Source organism: Octopus sinensis, linkage group LG5 (assembly GCF_006345805.1).
Source record: "Octopus sinensis linkage group LG5, ASM634580v1, whole genome shotgun sequence".
Lineage (NCBI taxonomy): Eukaryota > Metazoa > Mollusca > Cephalopoda > Octopoda > Octopodidae > Octopus > Octopus sinensis.
This window is the reverse complement of record NC_043001.1, coordinates 130354848-130372347: the sequence shown is the minus strand read 5'-3', so window position 1 is coordinate 130372347 and position 17500 is coordinate 130354848. Positions and strand designations below refer to the sequence as shown.

The 17500-nt window shown below is 36.1% G+C and overlaps 1 protein-coding gene across 1 annotated transcript in view; it reads left to right on the top strand.

Annotated features, from left to right (window-relative positions):
• LOC115212276 (protein fuzzy homolog) overlaps positions 1-17500 on the top strand; it is a 1390078-nt gene that overhangs the window by 1002101 nt on the left and 370477 nt on the right. Inside the window, exon 4 of the mRNA XM_036503082.1 lies at positions 6326-6436. Within this exon, the coding sequence (XP_036358975.1) occupies positions 6326-6436 (111 nt within the window). The remainder of the gene's footprint in view (positions 1-6325; positions 6437-17500) is intronic.

Here is a 17500-nt window from a genome sequence, read left to right as displayed (position 1 = left end):
ATATATATATATTAGTGTGTGTGTATGTGTGTGTGTGTGTGTGCATGCATGTGTGTATGTGTATGCATGTGTAGATACAGAAGTGTATATGAATATACATGAATATATGTATGTGTGCCCTTTTCTTTCGGACAGGAAACCCTGGGTAATCCCATAAACTGGCCTTCCCACTTTTAATATATACTGCTATACATCTTAGAGTGTGCTTCCTCTCTGGATTTATGTTTTCAACAAATGATCCTATATATGTGACCTCGTGTGTACCACTGGTGATTTTTTTCCTCTGTGTTCCCTTCTCGGGATCTTTCCTTCTTCTATATTTCCGACGAAGAGCTCCGCTCGAAACGTTAAACCCTCCTTCTTTCCTTCTTTCCTGAGCGTCCAATAATACTTTATTTGTTCCACGTCCTCGCGTTGTTGTGTTTTTTTTGTGTTTTCTTGTTTGGATTAACTAGCTATATATATATATATATATATATATATATATATATATACAATTATATTTTGTACACAGTTTTGTTTTAAATATGTGCTTACACATATCTATTCTATGTGTATGTAAATTATATCTGTCTAAAACACATAGATGTATACACACACACACACTCACACACACGCACACACACACACACTCACACACACACCCATGCACATGCACATATGGCAGGGGAGAGATAGATACTGAAGATATTTGGGAAATGTATACATGTGTGTTATAAATTCAGCATACAATACTTTGCATAGAACTCAATATTTGGAGTAAAGGTGTACAATATATGTACCCACTTTTCCGATATGTATATTGATCAATGTCCCCGTTAACAGAGGTGGCCGGATCTACCTCACCCTTGCAGCAACCACTCTCATACCACTTTGCCATCTCACCTGGTTTTGGGCGTCCTCCCACCTCAAGCCAACTCTCCCAATCTCCTCCTCCTCCACCTGTCCCCTCCACATTTTCTTTGATCGACCTCGCTTTCATGGTTCATTCATTCTAAACTCAAGCAGTCTCCTCAGAACATGATCCTCATCCTCCTCAACACATGTCCATACCACCACACTCCATTCACCTTTGCCAGCTGTTCCACAGATTCCTCCAACCCCAGCATCCTTATCAAGTCCTCAGCCCTCCTTTTATCCAATAGTTTCACACCACACATTGCCCTCACCATTGCTCTCTCAGTCTTTCTCAAAATTGCCATTTTGCTTCCCCTCAGACACCATGTCTCACTCCCATACAGCATTGCAGATCTCACGCAACTCCGATAAGCCCTTCCTTTCATCTTCAACTACCTTTTACCATATAATAATGCACCACATTCCCTGAACTTCACCGAACCAAGTCTCACTCTTGCTGTCACAGCTACTTCATATCCACCACTTATGTCCACCCTATCTCCCAAATATCCAAACCATCTCACCATCTCCACCTTGTCACATAGCGTTTCCACTGGTTCTGCCAGCCTTCGCACACATAATTACACACTCACACACACACATACTGGTGAATACAAATTTAGTATTGGGAAGCACTCCGTCAGTTACGACGACGAGGGTTCCAGTTGATCCGAATCAACGGAACAGGCTGCTCGTGAAATTAACGTGTAAGTGGCTGAGCACTCCACAGACACGTGTACCCTTAACGTATTTCTCGGGGATATTCAGCATGACACAGAGAGTGACAAGGCCGGCCCTTTGAAATACAGGTACAACAGAAACAGGAAGTAAGAGTGAGAGAAAGTTGTGGTGAAAGAGTATAGCAGGGATCACCACCATCCCCTGCCGGAGCATCGTGGAGCTTTAGGTGTTTTCGCTCAATAAACACTCACAACGCCCGGTCTGGGAATCGAAACCGCGATCCTATGACCGCGAGTCCACTGCCCTAACCACTGGGCCATTGCACCGCCACTACATAAATGTAGTATTATATTTCAGAGAATGTCCAAAGCGACCTGTGTGTAAAAGCACAAGGCCTTTCTTTGTGGTTCATTTCAAACATGGTTCTTAACTTGATTTGGTCTCCTCTGTGAGAAACTCCTTGGAAAACTCTGAGCTAAGATAAATATTTGTTGAAATATATAATTATGGAAATTGGTAAAGATAACATTTGCAAGAATCATTCCTTAGAGCTCTGCCAGATAAGATTTACATATTTTTAGAGCATGAGCAAAGAAGAGTGAAGTTACAATTTGTTTTTGGCAATCACATTATAACTAATTTCATCTTCCAGCAAAAATTCTTCCCTTGTAACTTGTCAAGTTCATTAAATGAAATTCCAAGTGTTTAAAATTGTTCATCTATCTATCTATCTGTCTGTCTGTCTGTCTGTCTGCCTGCCTGCCTGCCTCTCTCTTTCTCTCTCTCTCTCTATATATATATATATATATATAATATATATATATATATTATATATATATATATATATATATAATATATATATATATTATATATATGTATATATATATATATGTGTATGTATATATATATATATATAAATGAGTAACAAAGATGTACAGATGTCAATTCATTATGTCAAGTTTCAAGCGACTCCTTCAACTGATTAATGAAAACATTACATCATTTGAAAGGAGCCATTCTCATCAGATGACTGCATAGACTTCAACCATAGATGATACAACCATTTCCCTAATATACTCACATCAATAATGGAACTCAAGATATTTACATTGTCTCTTTTGTCATATCCATAGCAGAATGAGTTTGAAAATAATGCATACCTTGTCAAGTCTACTATAATATACCGACCTAGGAAGGTGCCTCAATTTACGTACACACATACATATATATATATATATATATATATATATATGTTCAGCAAAAATTTAGATTCAAATGAATATGGTACTTAATTTAGATGCACCAGAATTCTGTATGGTGTTATCCATAAAAATCCTTGGGGTGATTATAATCAAAATAAGAATGACTCCGGTAATTTGGTACGATCGTTTCATACTACATCATTTCATTAAATGTTGTAAGTATTACAACAGTTTTAAAATGCTGAGTACTCATCAGCCAATTATAGAGGTTTTCCATTAATACAAAGAGAAGGTAGGTATATACCTACCTTCTATATAATGTTGCCACTTGATATGAAAATTTTTGTATTAATGGAAAACCTCTATAATTGGCTGATGAGTGCTCAGCATTTTAAAACTGTTGTAATACTTACAACATTTAATAAAATGATATAGTACGAAACGATCATACCAAATTACCAGAGTCATTCTTGTTGCTTATTTTGATTATATATATATATATATATTTCCGTGGAGTTGCAGTGGCCCAGTGGTTAGGGCAGCGAACTCAAGGTTGTAGTATCACGGTTTCGATTCCCAGTCTGGGCGTTGTGAGTGTTTATTCAGTGAAAACACCTAAAGCACCATGAGGCTCCGGCAGGAGGTGGTGGCGATCCCTGCTGTACTCTTTTGCCACAACTTTCTATCACTCTTTCTTCTGTTGGCCTGCTCGCTTAGCCAGTGGGGTGGCGTCATTTGAAGGCTAAAACAATGCAAAGCACATTGTGACCAGCGATGTGTAGCAACATCTGATAGCCTGGTCGGTCACGGTGATCAATGTGATATATATTTCCACAAACATATGAACAGATATATGTATTATATACATTATATATATATATATATATAATATATATATATATTATAAATCTGTCCATGTATCTATCTATCCAACAATATATATACATGCACAAATGCATGAGCAAATATATATATGTATAAACATGCATTATATGCATTATATATGTGTGTGTATATGTATATATATAAATATATGTATATATATATATATATATATATATGATAAATCTATGCATATAATTATATATATCATATATACATATGATAAATCTATCTATCTATCTGTCTACATTTGTATATCTACATGCAAATATATATGCTTATATGTAATATACATACTCACATACACACACACATATATATATAGATATAGATAGATAGATAGATAGATAGATAGATAGATAGATAGATAGATAGATAGATAGATAGATAGATAGATAGATAGATAGATAGATAGATAGACAGACAGACAGATAGACGGATGGATGTCAGAAGTAGTAAAGTCATGGCATTGTTTTGAATAAATTAGGTGATTAGTATGTTCAGTGTTCAGTGAACATGAAATCTTGCTATACTCTTGACAATTGACATTTGAAATATTCTACTTAGGAAACAATGAGTGGTTTTAATGCACCAGTAACATTATGCATATCACACAACAAAGACACACATGCGTGCACACATGCACAAACACACACACTCAGATCTATGTATGAATGTGTATATATATATATGAGAACCAGAAAATAGACAAGGAAAACATGTGGCATCACTTTAGAGCCTTTAGATATCATCCCAAATAGTTATATTTATATATATAACCATCTATATATACATATATATATATGATACAGTGGCTCTTTGGCATCTTTTTCTTGCTCGTGTTTTTCCTATTGATATTGACCTGCATCAGGTCAAATGGACTAACAAAATCAAGCTGATTGCTCCCAGATAACCTCTGAAAGTAATTCTCACTGTCTCTTCTTAAGATCATCATCATCATCATCGTTTAACGTCCGGTTTCCATGCTAGCATGGGTTGGACGGTTCAAGTGGGGTCTGGGAAGCCAGAAGGCTGCACCAGACTCCAGTCAGATCTGGCAGAGTTTCTACAGCTGGATGCCCTTCCTAACGCCAACCACTCCGTGAGTGTAGTGGGTGCTTTTTACGTGCCACCTGCACAGGTGCCAGACGGAGCTGGCGAACGGCCACGGACGGATGGTGTTTTTTACGTGCCATGACAAATAAAAATTAAAAACTGATTTTCTTTTTTCATAGGGCAAAGATTTATAATCTCTATCAGCTTTGCTTGTATTGTCAAATACATAGTTCCAGAATAATGTGTAAATTTTTATTAGTAGTTATCGCCAAGCTAATATGACAGTCCATAAATATAGGACGAATGCTGCTGTTGATTAGCTCCAAGAGGTCATTGCCTCTAGCTCGCTATGTAACGTCACATACGTAGCTAGAAGCAGTCGTCTCTTGGATCTAAAGGCAGTATTCGTCCTATATTTCTGGACTGCCATATTAGCTTGGTGATAACTATTGATATCCAGTTCTGCTGCCATAGTCGCCTTTAGAGAGACTTAGAAATGTTAATATTTCTATGTGTGAATTTTTATTTTCTCAATTCATTCAATACTCCACAAGCCATCATATTCTTAAATGTACCCTAAATAAACAGTTAAATGAAGTTTAGTAGTTGAGTAGCTTGGTAGGATTGACTAGTAGAAATAACAGAAATTAGTAGTCAAATTTCAATAAAAACAAAATTTATTACAGCCAGAACATCTAATTCCTGGTGCAGTGGAGATGGTACTGGTTGAGAGACCTGAATTGGCAGTGACATTTCAGCTGCACTAGAACATCCTTAACACTTGTTTATTATATTCAGTGTGGAAAATTTGTCTTATGGACTCTGTAAAAAAATGGGAAAATAATACCACAAATTTTTGGCAAATATTCTGCGAGCTATGCCAACAGCACAGATTTAGTTCATTGCTCTGAGACAGTTCCTGTAACTTGCTTTACAATACTATTTTATTGCTGCTGTCAATATCTTGTAGAAGAACCAGGCTTACTGTTTTGCAGATGAGTTCTAATAAGGCAGAAAAACACCTGAAGTTGTCACCACACTGCCAAAGATTAAACTCACTTCTCTCCTGCTTTCGAGTTTTTTGTTATATTTTAATATAAATTCTGGAGTTATCATCTCTAGCCTTTCTTGAATGGAATTCGATTTTAAGATAGCAATTTTTTGGCATTACTATTGGTGTACTTTCAGTTACTGAAAATTCCTTGCTTGACCTCATTACTTATGTTACAGCACACTTTACTATATAAAAATATGTATGTATAAGTGTGTGTTTCTGTGTGTATGTATGTATGCATGTATGTGTGTGTAGATAGACAAACAAACAGACAAATAGATAGATAGATAGATAGATAGATAGATAGATAGATAGATAGATAGATAGATAGATAGATAGATAGACACACAAAAGTATGTTTTTATTGATGTGAATATAATTTGCTTTACTCCATGTTTATCTGGATGTCTTTATAAATACATCTCTATACACATATAATACTTTATGCATTTATAAATGTGTACATAACATGTAATTTTTATAGATTCCGGCCCCCACTTTCCTTGTGTATATGGATGTGTAATAAATTCATTATATCTTTTTTTTTTACTAGGTCTGTTTCAAACTGATTGATGATCTGATGAACCAAGTGAGCAGTGCTACCTTCTCTGCTATGACAAACACTGTTGAAATCATCACAGGACCTGACTGCATTCCACTTCAAGTAAGTCCCTTTAATAGTTATTATGATGAAAAAAAAACCATCTGTGCATGTATGTGCATCTATGTGTGTGTATGTTTAGGAAAGATTGTCATACATTGGATGTCAATATACTAAAATTCTTACATAACAATAGTAAAATACTCTCACTCACTACTCTCTGTCACCAATTAATTTTCATAAAGTGAATTTGCTTAAGTCTTTCCTAGAACATTGTAATTTGGTAGAAATATGCTGCCAATGAACACACAAACACACTGATTGTAATTCACTGCTTGTCTTCAGTTTTGCATAACACTTCTGTAACCTTCTCAATAGTTTCAAATTTTCCAACTTGAAATCGTTAGAAAGATCACTGATGTGTAACATGTGATGAATATTTTATGACAAATTAGTCAACAATAATACTAAACTGAAGTGAACTACTCTCATTGCTTGTGTTTATTGGTAGTATACATGTTCCCAAACACAACACTATCAGTGCAGTACAAAGTTTTACATCAAGATTCTTGTAATACAAATTCAAACATAAAATTTTTTATAGTATTTTTGCCAAATAACGTTGTTATATATTAAATTCTTTTATGACTATATTGCCATGCAGGTGAATTTGAATAAGTAGCTTTGTAAATGTATCTTTTTCAGTGTCATACTGCAGTTTAGAATGCAGTTTTCTAGTTTGTAAACCAAGAATGACTGGATTAAGAAGAACAGCCTCTACTTAAACAAGGCTATATATATTATGAGAAAACTGTCTTTTAAATGATTATTGTTTTTCAGATAACCTCTTTTCACTAGCTATATATTCTATCTGTTACTGATTTTATTGTTGTCATGCATGAATTTTCAGCTTCTTCTGGGTTTGAAAAATTTATAAATTCATAAATTATACTGCTACCAGTTTTATAGATTACTATATTATTATAAGAAAGCATTTCTCTTCTCGTATTTTTTTGTTGATAACATTTTAAAATTAATGAACTGAGAATATTTAATTAAATGAAACAATGTGTTATTTCATGTATTCATATTTGCATGATTTTCTTTGAAACTTGTAAAAACATTCATCATGTCCAATATATCTTGATGAAATCAAAATCAAAAAATGGATATTACAGATTTCCTGTTTTTTTCCCAAGTATGGATTTATCCAGGTAAGTTTGGTGAAAATGGATTTCCTTTCATTTTAAACTTTCTAATTATATTTCGTAAAGTTTTGGTTCACCAAGTTGGAAATTGTTTACTAGAATTTTACCAAATTGAGAAATTATTCAGATGTGATTATTTATTCCATTTCATGAAAATTTTGTACTTATGATTGGCTTAGGATTTTACTGTTTCTCCCACAACGTAATTTCTTTAAACTATTGTATTTTCCTCTATATAATCATGTCAAACTCTTCAACATGCTTTTCAAATCTTTAGCATGTTTTAATGATAATGTTCAAGACCATACTGGAGTACAAGCTTTGTCAATGTCATCACCATACACACTTTGAAAATATGAAAATTACAAAACATTCTTGGTATAAATCATTTCAGAATTATTAAGCACATTTACCAATAAGTAACCTCATCCAACTCCCCATTAAGATTTCATTTAAAATATCAAAGACTCAAAGACTTTCAGGGCAATCTTTGTTGACATCACACATACCTTATGTCATATTTACAGTGGCCTACTTCACTGATTTGTTTTAATTAATTACCAAGAATGCCCACCACTCTAAAATGGATTACATTTATCTAATTACTTCTTTATTATCCCAATCTCATTCTTCTCCCCACTTCAGAATAACGGTTATATTCCTCTATGATTGTTCTTTTTCAACACTTTCAAATTTTTGCTGTATCTAAAACTAAAAGATTAAGCAACTTCTGTCATAATATATATATATATAATATATATATATATATATATATATATATATATATATACACTTTACTTGTGAATTAAGGGTACTGTTGTTTTCATGTTATGTAAACATCTTAATATCTTAACAAATTTTCAAGCCAATCACATGGAAGAATGGTGTTTGTCTCAATTTTGGTGTTTTGTTCCAAAATGGAGACAAACACCACTCATCCATATGATCAGTTAAAAAAATTGTTAGTAGAATATATTCTTAACATGAAACCAATGGTAGCCTTAACACACAAATAAAGTATCTTTATCCACCAGTGCAGTGTTGAGCACTTATTCTCAATGTTCAACATTTCCATGTGTGTGTGTGTATATATACACACACACACACACACACACACATATATATATATATATATATATATATATACATACAGTGGGTGGGGGGCACAGTTCCACTAATCTGCTAACAGCTAATTAGCAAATCAAACTTTTCTTTTTGTTTAGTGGATTAGTGCTTTTGCTCACTTTAGAGACTGTTAGCAGTCTAATTAGCTGCCTCTAAATTTAGTTCCACTAACTTTAAGCCCACTAACAAAATTTATAAATTTGTTCCTGTCTGTTGTGGGCATGTTTCAAAGAGTCCATCAGGCATGCTACTGACTGACTATGTGTACACGTGGCAAGCTGTGATTGGTTAATGCAGCAACAGCTAGCTGAGCAGCATTGTGTAATTCTGCAGTCTTGAATTCTGCTCACTTACGACATCACATTACATAGTCTCACAGTGTCAGCAACAGCAGCGTACATTATCGGCTTATCAAGTTATCACTTATTGTTATGGAAGGTGAAGACATTTTTGCTTGGCCTGAGGATGAAGGGTCTGTTGAAGAGTCTGCGATGGCTGTGGGTGAGGCAGAGGTCGCTCAGGTTGAGTGCCAAAAGTCTCAGAACCTGTGGCCTCACCTTGAGGACTATTTTATCCTTATATCAATGGCTAGGAGGAATGGCAAAATTCTGTACTTCTGGTGTGTCATGTGTCAGTCCAAGGAGACCAGTATCAAAGGACAAACAGCGAGCCTCTACAACTTGAAATTGCATGTCGAGAGGAAACACCCAGTGCATGCCATCATGTTTGAGGAGAGGATCAAGGCTCTTCCTGTGGGAAATACAATCAATCTTCTGGTAGCAGTGCCTGTAGTCAGTCGGTAAAGCCATGTGCAAAGAAAGCTCACCAACTCAGCATTGGTGAAGCATTTTTCCAAACTGTTGGCATTGGCATCCATCAGTCTATGATGGACAGAAGGATTAACCCTTTCGTTACCATATTTATTTTGAGATGCTCTGTATATCTTTTAATTAATTTTAGATATAACAAAGAATTTAATAAAATAACATAGTTACCATTAAGCTAGTGTTAGGAACATAAACTGTGACTAAGGTTTGGTGGAAAATTTTAATGCAGAAGTTTTGAGAATAAGACATTTGTACTACAGAGCCAGAGGCGGTTTCAGGCGGGTTGGTATCAAAAGGGTTAAAGACCTGTTTGTGGACAACATGCTGTGTAGATGTACACTTTCTTATTTTATGGCATAAGGAAGTATAGGAGCTTCTCTAAATAGGAATATAAAACCTGAATATTATAAATACTAAAATCTTTTACGAAAGGATACTTAAAGAGGCATAATCAATTTGTGGTTCTATACATAGTGACATCTAGGGTGTATGGAGGATTGAACCAAGTGTCTTTTTTTATCAATCTGTCTTAGGGATAAGAGTTGTACACTGTTGCATATTCTCTAACCTCTCACTAGATACTGTTTTGTTGAAGATACTAAGCTTTTAATTATAGTTTAGAGTATTGTTGGAATTCCTATGAATATATACAATTTGCTTATTAGTCTTTTTTGTAGATGTAATAATTAACTGTTTTGAAGTAGGGCTAAAGCAAAAATTCTCATGAAGTTGATTGGTTAAATTGGAGGTGATGGTTATGTTTAAACAACACTTCTCGAGGATTCCTTTTAAGTTGTTTCTAAATTTATGGCATTGACAGAATCTTGAAATTGCCAGACTGTTGTTTCTGTACAAACCCAAGATGTGGATTTATATACACTCTTTGAAGGTATCCAGTATATAATCCAATAAGATCTGCAATCTCAGCTCTATTGTGGTACCCTATAGCAATGTCAAACAAAAGAGCTCAATCCACTTTGACTGAGTACGAGCTCTAATGACATAACCATGGCCTCTTAGTATTGTTCATGACTATTCTGATATTGAGGTCGGTCACTAATCCTTGTGAATTGCTTCCCAAAGTCCTTGATTTTCAGATGAAAGGAGATTTTGATATGAAATGATAACAATCTAGGATATCAAACTAAATGAATTTGCAGTTTCATTATATTATTCCAATAGCTCTTCTGATATGGTAATTGATTGTGTTATGATTAAGCTTACTTATTATGCTTATCTTAGATTGAGAAGGGTTAATTAGCATATATTTCAGGTGAGACAAAAAATCAGCTAAATGCTACTTAAGGGTATTCTACACAATCTTCTATTATATTTACCCTCTGCAACACATTGAATACTTTTTACATTTGTTTGTTCACCTGTAACATATATAAATAGAGAGAGAGAGAGAAATAGAGAAACTACATCTTGAGAAAGCTCTACTAACCATTTAATTACCAAGTTGTTAAACTTGAATTTATTTCATCAGATAACAAAATGTTTGTGGCACAAATGGAATTGAAGTCTGGTGAGTGACACAGTTCTGTTGAATTGCAGTAGAAGAACTGTACCAATTCCACTTCAACGTGATACCTCTTGAAATAAATAAATGCTAACATGTCATGATATAAATTTTAAATTTAAAGTGAATTTAGAAGCTTTGTGTGTTATTAAATGACTAGAATGACTTGCTCATAATACCGCTTAAGTATCAACACATGGTCTCATATCAAGTTGCTTGATAGACAAGTACAAGTCTGAAATATACACCTGGAGAATAGAGTAAATAGCAATTGTTATCATGAACAAAACGAAGTGTGCTCAATAAATGTCATAATGAGACGTGCATTTTATCCTGTAGTAGCTGGAGTTCGGTGCTAATCCATAATTTCAAGTTTTGCGTCTCTAACAGGTTCTTCACATATAATAATCTTCATAGGGATGTGATATACATATATATATATATATGAGGCGCAATGGCCTAGTGGTTAGGGCAGCGAACTCGCGGTCGTGGATCGCAGTTTCGATTCCCAGACCGGGCGATGTGTGTGTTTATTGAGCGAAAACACCTTAAAGCTCCACGAGGCTCCAGCAGGTGGGGGGGGGGGTGATCCCTGCTGTACTCTTTCACCACTCTTTCTCTCACTCTTTCTTCTGTTGGCCTGCTCGCTTAGCCAGCGGGGTGGCGTCATTCGAAGGCTAAAAAAACAATGTGAACGCATTGTGACCAGCGATGTGTAGTAACATCTGATGGTCTGGTCGGTCACGTGATCACGTGATATATATATATATATATATATATATCACATCCCTATGAAAATACACACATACACACACACACACACACATATACATATATGTATATATGTATGTATACATATACACACACATTAGTTCATGCTGTAAGTAATGTGGTTTTTTTCAATTGCATGAAATAAAAGTCGGGGGAGGCAGGATAAACTGCCTGCATCAACTTGCTATAAAAGCAGGTAGTAATTTTACCAAGTACTTATTCTTGGTACAAGGTTTGAAGAGTGTGGTTTGATTTCAACAGTTATTTTTTCAAAGCTATAATGGAAGTGACAAAGGAGCATATTCAGCGTATTTTTGCTTTTATGAGTTCAATAAAGGCAACAATGCAATGGAAAGTGTGAGGAATATTAATGTCCAATAATACATGCTTTGTATATATATATATATATATATAATTGTAATTGTTTATATATATATACAAAATATATATATATAATTGTAATTGCTTATATATATATATATACAATAATATATATATATATATATATATATATATATATATATATGTCGGTGGCACATAAAAACACCATCCGAAGACCCGGCAAGACTAGTCAGGCCATAAACCATGGCCCCTACCTGGGACGTAGTCAGTCCACCTGTGCATACCTTCCTCCTTGTGATACTTGTGAAGGCCTGTTGAGGCAAGTGAAAATCAAAATCAAAATCAAAATCAAAACAAATCAAAATAGATGAACATCAATGGAATTTGTATCTTTGTGGTACCAGTGCCGGTGGCACACAAGAGAAAACCATCCGAAAGTGGCCTTAGCCAGTACCGCATCGACTGGCCTCCGTGCTGTGGGCACATCCGAAAGTGGCCGTAGCCAGTACCGCATCGACTGGCCTCCGTGCTGTGGGCACATGACAAACACCATCCGATCGTGGCCGTTCGCCAGCCTCATCTAGCACCTGTGTCGGTGGCACATAAAAACACCATCCGAAGACCCGGCAAGACTAGTCAGGCCATAACCATGGCCCCTACCTGGGACGTAGTCAGTCCACCTGTGCATACCTTCCTTCTTGTGACACTTGTGAAGACCTGTTGAGGCAAGTGAAAATCAAAATCAAAATCAAAACAAATCAAAATAGATGAACACCAATGGAATCTGTATCTTTGTGGTACCAGTGCCGGTGGCACACACTTTGTGGTACCAGTGCCGGTGGCACACAAGAGAACCATCCGAACGTGGCCGTAGCCAGTTCCGCATCGACGGCCTCCGTGCTGTGGGCACGTAACAAACACCATCCGATCATGGCCGTTCGCCAGCCTCATCTGGCACCTGTGTCGGTGGCACATAAAAACACCTTCCGAAGACCCGGCAAGACTAGTCAGTCCACCTGTGCATACCTTCCTTCTTGTGACACTTGTGAAGACCGGTTGAGGCAAGTGAAAATCAAAATCAAAATCAAAATCAAATCATCAAATCAAAATAGACAATAGATGAACATCAATGGAATTTGTATCTTGTGGTACCAGTGCCTGTGGCACACAAGAAATCCATCGGTGCTGTAGTCAGTGCGGTGGGCACATGACAAACACCATCCGATCGTGGCCGTTCGCCAGCCTCATCTAGCACCTGTGTCGGTGGCACATAAAAACACCATCCGAAGACCCGGCAAGACTAGTCAGGCCATAACCCATGGCCCCTACCTGGGACATAGTCAGTCCACCTGTGCATACCTTCCTTCTTGTGACACTTGTGAAGACCTGTTGAGGCAAGTGAAAATCAAAATCAAAACAAATCAAAATAGATGAACATCAATGGAATTTGTATTTTTGTGGTACCAGTGCCGGTGGCACGTGGCACACAATAAAACCATCCGAACGTGGCCGTAGCCAGTACCGCATCGACTGGCCTCCGTGCTGTGGGCACGTAACAAGCACCATCCGATCGTGGCCGTTTGCCAGCCTCATCTGGCACCTGTGTCGGTGGCACATAAAAACACCATCCGAGCGTGGCCGTCTGCCCCAGCCTCGTCTGGCACCTGTGTCGGGTGGCCACATAAAATCACCCACTACACTCTCGGAGTGGTTGGCGTTAGGAAGGGCATCCAGCTGTAGAAACACTGCCAGATCTGACTGGACTGGTGCAGCTTTCGGGCTCCCCAGACCCAGTTGAACCGTCCAACCCATGCTAGCATGGAAAGCGGACGTTAAATGATGATGATGATGATGATGATATATAATTGTAATTGTTTAAATTAAATTTATTTACATATATACCAATATGAGTGGCTGTGTGGTAAGTAGCTTGCTTACCAACCACATGGTTCCGGGTTCAGTCCCACTGTGTGGCACCTTGGGCAAGTGTCTTCTACTATAGCCTCGGGCCGACCAAAGCCTTGTGAGTGGATTTGGTAGACGGAAACTGAAAGAAGCCCATTGTATATATTTATGTGCGTGTATCTTTGTGTGTCTGTGTTTGTTCCCCTAGCATTGCTTGACAACTGATACTGGTGTATTTATGCCCCCGTCACTTAGCGGTTTGGCAAAAGAGACCGTTAGAATAAGTACTGGGCTTACAAAGAGTAAGTCCCGGGGTCGAGTTGCTCGATTAAAGGTGGTGCTCCAGCATGGCCACAGTCAAAATGACTGAAACAAGTAAAAAGAAAAAAAAGAAAAAGAAAAATACCTATATTAGGCAATTTTAGTAAATAATTTAACATTCTACTTGAATAAATAAATAACTATGTTTGTAAAGGACTAAACTATATATAAATCAAAAACTGAAAGACTGAACAGTAGTAAGTGCTATGAGAGAAAGAACCACCGAAAATAAAAATTAAAATAACAATTAGTAAAATAAATATGAAAACAAATCATCAATTTGTACCAAAGTGCATGGACTAATGTAAGTGATTCTAGAGGCTATGCAATAAAATTTACTGAATGGTTGATTTGTATATGAGAGAGAGAGAACTAGTGACTTTATGTGTATCTGAGAGATATAATGACTGTTCATGTATGTGTTTGAATTTGTGAATAGATGAGAAAAATAGTGTGTACGTGGTAGATAAGTAGTGTGTGCATGTCTGAGAAAGTGATAATGAGTTTGTGCATGGGAGAAACAGTCTGTGTGTGTGTTTAATATATTATTAATGGTGTGAATTCACTAAATAATTACCTGTTCCTTGAAGCAAATTGTTGTACGCTTATATTTCAATTTAGGGCCGGAAATCCATTCAGCAAAAACCACTCGCTCAAAGCTTTTATACTATACTCTTGAGTTTCAATTTAAGGTTAGTTATTTAGTAAACAAGAATTTTCCCTCGAAAATGCCTTGTTTATATTTATTTTATTTTATTTATTTATTTGTTTATTTTGCTCTGAGTAGACAAAATAGAAAGAAGTTACACCAGAAAAATTACTAAAATATGAACTTCACTCAAATTTCCACTAATTCTGATGAAAAATGTACTTGCTCAGAGCATGGAGAAACAAAATTAAAAAGTAATTCATTTTGAAGAGTACAAGCTAATGAGAGAGTATCAACAAGGTCATTGGTATGTTTAGAAATAACAGTTAAATTTCCTGAAATCCCATTTTATGGTCCAAATACAAGAAGGACACATTGATAATGTAGTCCTAGACATACAAAAAGCAAGGATAATTAAAACTGGAATGCCTTTAGTCATAGGTATTTTGTATGGTTGTGATAGTTAAACAAAAAAGGGTGAAACAACTACAACATCAACAACATATTTTGAAAGCAAAAATCAATTCTTTTCCTTTTCAAAGTATCCATACAACTGGAACACATACTCTTTTACTCTTTTACTTGTTTCAGTCATTTGACTGCGGCCATGCTGGAGCACCGCCTTTAGTCGAGCAACTCGACCCCGGGACTTATTCTTTGTGAGGCCCAGTACTTATTCTATCGGTCTCTTTTTGCCGAACCGCTAAGTGACGGGGACATAAACACACCAGCATCGGTTGTCAAGCAATGCTAGGGGGACAAACACATACACACAAACATACACACACACACATTTATATATATATATATATATATATATATATATGATGGGCTTCTTTCAGTTTCCGTCTACCAAATCCACTCACAAGGCTTTGGTCGGCCCGAGGCTATAGTAGAAGAGACTTGCCCAAGGTGCCATGCAGTGGGACTGAACCCGGAACCATGTGGTTGGTAAACAAGCTACTTACCACACAGCCACTCCTGCACATCTCTAGATTTTCCTACAGTTGAGGCACAGGCATAACTGTATGGTTCAGAAGTTTAGTTCATAACTTGATGGTATAAGGTTCAGTCCCACTGCCCAGCTGGTTTCTTCTATTATAGCCCTCATTTGACCAAAGTTAGTACAGAAACCCATGGGGGGGGGGGGGGCATGCGTTTGTGTGTGTATCTCCTTTTCTTGGTGTTATGTGTAAGTTCTAAATGAGCATGACCCCTATACAAATGATGCCATCTGTTTCCAATCATCTGTGAAAAGGGGTCCAGCCATAATGGTAGCCTCAGTGATAAACCATTATTATTACTACAAAAGGCAGTAAAGTGGTAAGCTAGCAGAATCGCTGGCACACTGGGCAAAATGCTCAGCTGCATTTCATTCATCTTCATGTTCTGAGTTCAAATCCCACCAGGGCCAACTTTGATGTCTTTTGGTGGGGGTCAAAAAAATAAAATAATCATTATTGTTATTATTATTATTTTATTATTATTATTAGTGAGAGCAGTTCATGCTCAAAGTGACACTGGGGTAAAATATACGAAGCCCAGTATACCCATCATGACTACCCGTCTGATAAAGGTACACCAGGCACATGCATCCAACCATATGCGCGACATGGTGATCTCATATCAAGATAAACAGCATACCTTGAGTGGAGCCATTAGAATTTTATTCAGATCAGTACCCATCCCGCTAAAAGGTCCCTGAATAAGGGTTGTTAAGGACGTTTAACGAACACCCATGTTTCCAGAGGTGAATGTTCAAACCCCAAAGAATCCTTCTCACACATGGCTATGATGCTCCCCCACTACTTCTGCTCGTGATCAGAGATGCACATATCGTCAGCCACTAAGGGACATGCTCAACTGGTTAGGTCAAACAACTGACAAGCAAATCTGTGGCATTGAGCAGAATATTTGATGTAGGCCTCTTTTATACCAAGACAAAACAATGTACATGAAACACTTCCAATCAGTTAAGATCAGAAGCATGAGAGCCACTGCCTGGTATTGCTCAGGGCATTATTATTATTATTATTATTATTATTATTATTATCATTATTATTATTATTATTATTATTATCATCATCATCACAATCATCGTCATCATTATCATCATCGTTATTATTATCATTATTATTATTATTATTATTATTATTATTATTATTATTTCTTCTTCTTTCAAATTTGCTTCCATTTCCTGAAACAAAGAAACTCATAGTATACATTGGTAGGCCATTAAACTAAACTCACTAGTTCATTCATTTTTTTTTGATAGAAATAAAGTTAAATTAAAATACATGGGTAGTAATATTATTATTATTATTATTATTATTATTATCATTATTATTATTATTTTATATTATCATTATTATTATTATTATTTTATTATCATTATTATATTATTATTATTTTATTATTATTATTATTATTACTATTATTATTATTATTATTATTGTT